At 58.0% G+C, this 7,500-nt stretch overlaps 2 protein-coding genes across 2 annotated transcripts in view; one reads left to right on the top strand and one right to left on the bottom strand.

The window, feature by feature from the left end:
- PTSG_10619 (uncharacterized protein) overlaps positions 1-3,875 on the bottom strand; it is a gene marked incomplete at both ends in the record, with an annotated part of 4,581 nt that extends 706 nt beyond the window's left edge. Inside the window, one exon of the mRNA XM_004988097.1 lies at positions 1-3,875. This exon is cut by the window's left edge and continues 706 nt beyond it. Within this exon, the coding sequence (XP_004988154.1) occupies positions 1-3,875 (3,875 nt within the window).
- Positions 3,876-4,646: 771 nt separating this feature from the next.
- Positions 4,647-7,468, top strand: PTSG_10618 (uncharacterized protein). The gene is made up of 6 exons (XM_004988096.1): positions 4,647-4,818; positions 5,134-5,218; positions 5,453-5,551; positions 5,863-6,150; positions 6,422-6,575; positions 6,725-7,468. Exons 1-6 carry the CDS (start codon positions 4,772-4,774, stop codon positions 7,390-7,392), a joined length of 1,341 nt encoding a protein of 446 aa, XP_004988153.1. The 5' UTR covers positions 4,647-4,771; the 3' UTR covers positions 7,393-7,468.
- Positions 7,469-7,500: the final 32 nt, after the last annotated feature.

Below are 7,500 nucleotides of genomic sequence, written 5' to 3'. Positions count from 1 at the left end.
GCCGGTGACGCTGCAAACACAACCGCCCCACCAAGCCCACCATAAACATGTTGCTGCAGCTGTTGTTGTTGTTGTTGCAGCAGCAGCTGCTGTTGTTGTTGCTGGTGGCGAGGGTGCTGGAACTGGGAAGCCATAGCCATCATGGCCATCGCTGCCTCCGTTGTGTCGGCATCCACGTCGCTCGGTGCCACTGTCGATCCTGAAGTAAACAGCGGGTGGGACACCATGGGTGGTGGTGGTGGAAGCCCTGGCCCTGCTGCTGTCCCTGCCGGCATGACAAGGCCATGTTGGGGATTCAGCATCATTGGGCCGCGCATGCCAACACCAGCACCACCGCCAACCACGCCGTAGCCTGGAGATAAGGCTGGGTGCGCGCCCACAGGCATTGGCGTGGGCGCCACAGTCACGGGGAAGCCCAGCTGCTGGCCAGCCATGAGCGCTGCATGTGCTGACGTCACAGCAGCACAGGTGGTAACGGTCGTGAAGGGCGCAGGGGTGATCGATGTGGTCGAAGTGGTGGAGGTGGCTGCATTGATGGCGCCAGTACCTAGCACGGCGGCGCTGTTTGCCGTGCTGCCGGTGCTGGCCATGGCAGAAGACAGCGATGAGGATGACGATGATGACAACGTTGTGCGCAGCATACCACCCACCGTTGCTGCTGCTGCCGTTGTTGTCGTTGGCGTTGCTGTCATTGCTGTGGTTGGCATAGTTGTTGGGGAGGTGGTTGCAGCTGTCTCCGTCACGAGTGCTGATGCCTCTGCCATGTCTCCTTCGGCAACACCCTCGTCTTCTTGCTCATCCCCATCTACGCGCACTCGCCCTCGGTGCTGTTGCTGTTGCTGTTGCTGTTGCTGTTGCTGTTGTTGTTGCTGTTGTTGCACTGCTGTGGACAGTGGTGCCTGACGTGTTGCCTGTGTCGTCACCCCTGACGACTGGCCGTGTGCATCAAACGGACTGCCGTCACACGCCGCAGCCCGTACAACAACACCTGCCGCAGGAGTTGCAGTCGTGGCGACTGCACCAGTAACAGTTGCTGTCGTAGTCGATGCAGCTGCTGTCGCGGTCATGGAACGGCGGCGTTTGGAGCGACGAAGCGTTGTCCGCAGCACAAGCACGCCCTCGGGGGCAATCACATAGCACGAGTACACGCCACCGCCCAAGGGCTGACCAGGAGTGATAGCGCCACCACCACTGCCACTCGCACGCACCGTGCCCGACTGCAGGCTCACGGCAAGCGCAGGGCACCCCGTCTCAAGCTTCTTCACCATGCCAAACGCCTGGCAGTCGAAAAAGGCCACAGAGCCGGTTGGGGATAGCACCGCCAGCATGTCACCGCACAGCGAGCCTGCGATGGGGCAGATGCGAAGGGGGATCGACTTGCCCGTGCCACGCTTCAGGTTGAGCAGCACGAGGCGCACGCGCTGCGTTGTGCCGTCGTTATCCATAGGGAAGCGCAGCAGGCACAAATACGCGTCAGACATGTCGAGAAGGACACCGGGCACGGGTTGGCACGCCATGGCACCAGAGGGCAGGATGAGGGCGGTTGCGTCATCAGCCTGCGCCGCATACATGTAAGCACCTGCTCGGATAGCTTGCACTGCAACACCTTGCACACAGTGCACGCGCGATACGGAAATGTGCATGTTGCTGTTGCTGCTGTTGCTGCTGCTGCTGCTGCTGCTGCTGGTGCTGGTGCTGGTGCTGGTGCTGGTGCTGGTGCTGGTGCTGGTGCTGGCGGTGGTACCGGTGACGGAAGCACCACTAATTGTTGCAGCGTTTGCTGTGACTGCTGCTGCTGCTGCTGCTTGGTTGTGGGCTGGTTGTTTGGAGGCCTTTGCGCTTGTTGCCGCTGTTGTGGCTGCCACCAAAGTCATGGCTTGTGCTGCCATCTTCGTCGCTGCTGCTGCACGGCCGTCGAAAGTGGTGATGGTCGCGTGCAGGAGCACGCCGCTTGTGCACAGGATGACGAGAATGCCATCAGCACCAACAAAGGCCAGCTGCCGCACGCACCCCGGCAACGGCACCCGCTCCCACCTGCACACGTCGATGCTGCCAAGCACAGCATCGCCCTGTGCAACATAGACAGCTGTGCCCACAGCAACGGCTGCACGCTTGTGCAACGTGCTCAGCGCACACACCGGTGGCTCCTGCGCCATGCGCGCAGTGTAGCAGTCGTCAGGTAGCATGCCATTGAGGCGCTCAAATGTGACAAATGTGTGCTGGCACGTGAGGGGCTTGAAGCTGTGCAAGCCCTCTGGCGTCGTGCACAGCCCGTAGTCGCCGCAGAACGCATACCACAACGGGTGTTCGACGTCCGACACCCAGAACCGCGGGCCCCACTGCTTGGTCATGGGCAGCACAAACGTCTGCACATGGCGGCTGCTTGTCAGGCACACCCCGAGCATGCCAGGCCGCTGCAGGTAGCAGTAGGTGGGCGCATCCTCAAGGCGTCGTCGCGTCACCAGCACCGCTTGCATTGTGTCGTCCTGCACCGTGGATGACACTGCCCACACGCTCATGTCGCCGTGCGGGCGTGTCTTGCGTGCATGCATGGATCTGGGGTGTCGTTGCGGTTGCAGCTGCGACTGGCCGGTGCCGGTGAGGATGAGGGAGCCATCCCCATTCATGCTGATGCAGTGCACGGGGCTGTCGCTCACCGTGTGCGTGAGCGCCACGCGTGCAAGCGTGGTCTGCACCACATGTACGCGGCCACAACGTGTGCCGACAGCAATGCGTTTGCCGCACAAGCTCATGGCCATGCAAATGCACCGGTCCATGTTGTGGTCGTGGTCGTTGTCACTGTCGGTGTCGTCGTCCTCATCCTCGTGCTTTGCGTCAGGGGCAGCAACAGCAGCAATGGGGATGGTGGCATAGGCCGTGAAGCTTGCATTGGGAAGGCCGACACATGCCATTGTTGATTGGTGCGCGTGCTCGCCTGTCTTCTCCTTCCGTTGGTGTTGCAGCTCGCCAAGGCCAGGAGCGCCGTGACTGGACGCGGCAGAGGAGGCAGAGACTGGGTGCGCCCCGGCTTTGCGCCAGAGCACGAGCAATCCTCGCGTGCACAGAGTGGCAGCCAGGGTGCCTGATTGGTTGAACGCAGCGCCAACGACGGTGCCCACGTGCGGCGAGTCAGGCACACGCTTGGCCAAGCGGGAAGTCAGCTCCCAGAAATGCACAGCGCCGCTGGTGCCGCCGCTCACGGCGTAGGCCAGACTTGGCGTGGTGGCGAGGACCGTGGTGTTGCGTGGCATGCAGTCATGTTGGTCAGCAGCAGTGTCAAAGGGCCGGCGCTGCAGCACAGAGTCCACAAACCGCCACGAATACACCTTGCCGCTTTGTGTGACAGCCACCAGCATGTCTCCGTTCTCAGAGCACGCACACGCCGAGAAGGACACACCCTCGTCTTCTGCGTCTTCACGCTCTTCCTCCACACATTCAGGCACAACTGTGTCATCGCATTGACCATCATCATCCTCGTCCTCATCCTCATCATCGAGTGACGCGTCCATGCTCTTGTGTGTGGGTGTTGTTCTTGTCGCAGCTGAGGTGGATGAGCTTGCCTTGTCTCCATCTCGTACAGGTGCAAGCGCATCTCGGTTCGTCAGTTGAAGCGTGTCTGTGTTGCATGCGCGCATGCTTTTCTCTGTTGCTGCGCTGGTGTTGTGATCGTGCGGCTGCTGTTGTTGTTGATGATGCGGTTCTGGCTCCCACGAAGCGAGCAGATTGCCCTTTCGAAGCGACCATGCTTCGACACGACCACCAACGCACACGCAGAATGCTGTGGATGTCTTCTCACACACTGCCATGTCCATGACACGGTCCGCGGCACGCAAGCTGCTGATGAGAGCCGGGGCTTGAGCGGTTCTCTCGCTCATGATTGGTCTCCGGCTTTGCTAGGAGCTGTGCGTGCGTGCGTATATGCGCGCGTGCGTATATGCGTGTGTGTGTGTGTGTGTGTGTGTGTGTGTGTGTGTGTGCGTGCGCGTGTGTGTGTGTATGTGTGTGTTGACAGGTACATGGACAGACGTGCAAATGTCACCTCTGCAAGTGCTGATGCACGCTGTCCAGCCTCACACGAGAGAGAGGGGGGAGACAAAGAGCAACGAAGTGGAAGGAAGAGTGGTGCAGACGAAATGAGAAAAAGCTCTGCCACGAAGATGTCTACGATCAAAGGGCAGCGGTACAAGCGAGGGAACACCGCACGTCAGCGCGGACGAACAAAGGGTGACACTGCGGGAACTGAGATGGGCATCACAGCAACAAACAAGCGTGGTTACAAGAGCTTTGGAATGGTTTCAGCAACTCCACAACGCACGCATGCAGAACAAGTGCACACATAGATCACTTGCCATTCCAGTCCCGCAGTCTTGCTTGGTGGCATTGGGAAACAACACACAACACAACAACAAACGTGACTCGTACAAAGAGGTTGGTTGCAAGATTGGTTGAAAGCCGTCGCGAGTTCTTGGAAGAGAAACAAAGGGTGGGGCGTCTCTTCAGTTCTTTGTTTCAAAACTGTGCGAAAGATCCACAAAAAATACTACCCACCATGATGTAAATCCCACGTTTGATGCGTTCGGAGCAGGAGGATCAATCATGAACCAACGATAAGGAAGACAATGAATTTGTTTGGCATTCATACTCAACGACAAGGAAGGAAGCGACCAAGCGCAACACAAGTCATCTCTGTCAGGCCTCACATCACACGGCCAGCACCAGGCCTGAGTTCTAGCACGCGAGCGAGCAGCCCGTTGCAAACCGCACGACAACAATGCCCCGTGCGGTGTGCGTTGCATGCGACCAACTTTCCCCTGACAGGTAGGTTGTGTGCTCGTGCGTGCGTGCGTGCGTGTGTGTGTGTGTGTGTGTGTGTGTGTGTGTGTGTGTGTGTGTGTGTGTGGAGGTGTGTGTGTGTGTGGAGGTGTGTGTGTGTGTGGAGGTGTGTGTGGAGGTGTGTGTGGAGGTGTGTGTGTGTGTGGAGGTGTGTGTGGAGGTGTGTGTGTGTGTGTGTGTGTGTGTGTGTGTGTGTGTGTTTGTAAGTGGGTGCGCGTGTTTGTTTTGTGTGCTCGTGCGTTCCTCAGTGTTGGCCTGTGAGGTATCTGATACGCTGACACGGCACTGTGGGTTTTGCAGCGTGTTCTGCGGCTACTGTAAGGAGTTCTATTGCACCACATGTTTGGCCAACGACCAAGATCCGCACGATGCAGGCCAGCACATGGTGCGTACCAACGCGTGTTTGTGTTGTGTGTGTTGTGTGTGTTTGTTTGTCTGTTTGTCTGTTTGTCTGTTTGTTTGTGTGTGTGTGTGTGTGTTTCTGTTCTATGATTAGGGTGGACACATGCAGTGCCGAGTGGGCTGCTTCGTCCTTGGCATAACAATGAATTCACACCACCTACCTCTCTGTCTGGGGATGCGTTCCTTGGTGCCCTCAACACCTCAATGGCGACGGCAGCCCGCCGTCGCCTTTCCTGTGCACTTGCCGACTTCCAACGCCGCCTTGCGAGATGGTCGGCGCGCACGACAGCCACCACAGGCCATCTCATACCCAACGGTTTGTGTGCCCACCACGTGTTTAGCGAGCCTCCGTGCATGCAACTTTTGCTTGTTAGTGGGCGTGTGTGCCGTGAATGCGAGCTCTGGTATCACTTGAGTCTGAGAGTAGCGTGCACAGCCATCATTGTTCCCAACGCCACCAACGCCACCAACGCTCACCCCCACCTCTTCACCACACAAACACACGCACACACACACACACACACACACACACACACACACACACACACACACACACACACACACACACACACACACACACACATTTTCCATGCGCAATCCTTGCATCCCGTCACGGTCGCATCGCAGAACCATTACATGGACACGAGCACAAAGGACCTTGACACGCTTCCCGCGCCGCCTTTGGTTCGTCGACAAAAACGCCCTCCCCCGCTGCCGCGCCGGCGTAAATACAGCCCGCTTGGTGTGTGGTATGCGCCGTCCGTCAGCAAGATGGAGGCCAGTGCCATCCTTCGACACACGCCGCCAGGCCACTTTCTCGTGAGGAACGATGAGCGTGTTCCCGGCGCGTTTGTGCTCTGTGTTGCCCTGGACCAGTCCACCGCGCACATCCGCATTCACACCATGCGCCTTAAGGTACATGTACTGCCATGAGGCTGGCGAAGGCAGTGTTGACGATTATCTCATTGGGGATGCGGTGGGGTGGGGATGCAAGCACATGTGTACTCTCTCCTGCTCTTGTGCATGTCACACTGCGCTCTGAACAATTAACTGACAAGAACCTACGCTAACATAAACACACTCACACGCCTGAACGCACACTTGCACATACACGTGCACGTACACGCATACGCACATTCACACATGCGTACACACCACCACATACCTACACACGCACACACAACAGTGTGTGCGCAAGACCGTGACGTTGTTTGTCGTTGCAAGTGACCTTGCGTTTGAGTCCCTGTCAGACTTGCTTCGCTTCTTCCAGCGCACACCTCTGCATCGCATCGACCCGACACTGCAGGGGGTGCAGCTCACGCAGGGCTGCGGCACAGCAGGTGCGTGCTTTCTAGCACTGTGACGCTTGTGGTAGTGCGACAGTGTGTGGTTTAACCTCTGCCTCTGCACACCCTTGCCATTCGTAAACGATCTTGCAACGTACGTACACACATTCACACAATTGCACGTGTACCTCCACATTTTCCAGACTTTCAGGTGGATGGCCTGCAGGCATGCATGACGCTGAACGCCGGTGTGAACGCAGAGCACTTGCCGGAGCGCCATGTCTCTTTCTCGCTTCCGTCTGGCAGACAAGGTTGCACACTGTCCGATGCCCCTGCAAATAGCAGTTGTGAGGGCGACACGATGACAGCGACCACAGCAAGTATATCCACCAGCAGTGGGGTTGGTGAGCGGGCTAGGGAACCAGCTGACGCAACAGCGAAACGGAATCACGCATTCAATCGCGTGCACACACGTGGGAGTACAAGGAGCGACGATGAGCGGGATGAGGACGCGTGGGGTCGAGGTTGGCACCGGACTGCAACAGGGAGCTCCACGGACGCATCGATGGAGGACAGTGGGAACGACGCAGAGCTGCCATTCAAGATGCTCCACACGCACGCACACGCACAGCGTACAGCAGCGCACACGGACACGCAGCGCGGTGGTGGTGGCAGTGGCTTTGGCGTGTATGGTGCACACATCGTACATGGTCAATATGGTGTGCAAGCAACGAGCGAGGCAGGGTGCGAGGGTGAAGTGGCGAACGGGCATGATGATGATGATGATGAGGAGGAGGAGGATGACTTGTTAGCAGCGGCGTTTGGGATTGGCGGCTTCATGCCAGAGCAAGCGCAACAACTGCAACTGTGAGGAGGTTGTGTGTGTCTATTTGTGTGTGTTGTGTGTGTGTGTGCATTGTGTGTGTGTGTGTGTGTGCATTGTGTGTGTGTGTGTGTGTGTGTGTGTGTGTGTGTGTGT

Source organism: Salpingoeca rosetta (genome assembly GCF_000188695.1).
Source record: "Salpingoeca rosetta unplaced genomic scaffold supercont1.38, whole genome shotgun sequence".
NCBI classification, from domain to species: domain Eukaryota; class Choanoflagellata; order Craspedida; family Salpingoecidae; genus Salpingoeca; species Salpingoeca rosetta.
Note: the sequence above shows the minus strand (reverse complement) of the source record. Positions and strands in the feature narration are given on the sequence as shown.

Bases quoted from the DNA above. Each gene is read 5' to 3' on its own strand.
- PTSG_10618 (XM_004988096.1), top strand. From the start codon at position 4,772: ATGCCCCGTGCGGTGTGCGTTGCATGCGACCAACTTTCCCCTGACAG. The intron at 4,819-5,133 runs GTAGGTTGTGTG...TGGGTTTTGCAG, and splicing joins GACCAACTTTCCCCTGACAG to CGTGTTCTGCGGCTACTGTA. The intron at 5,219-5,452 runs GTGCGTACCAAC...TGGCGACGGCAG, and splicing joins ACGATGCAGGCCAGCACATG to CCCGCCGTCGCCTTTCCTGT.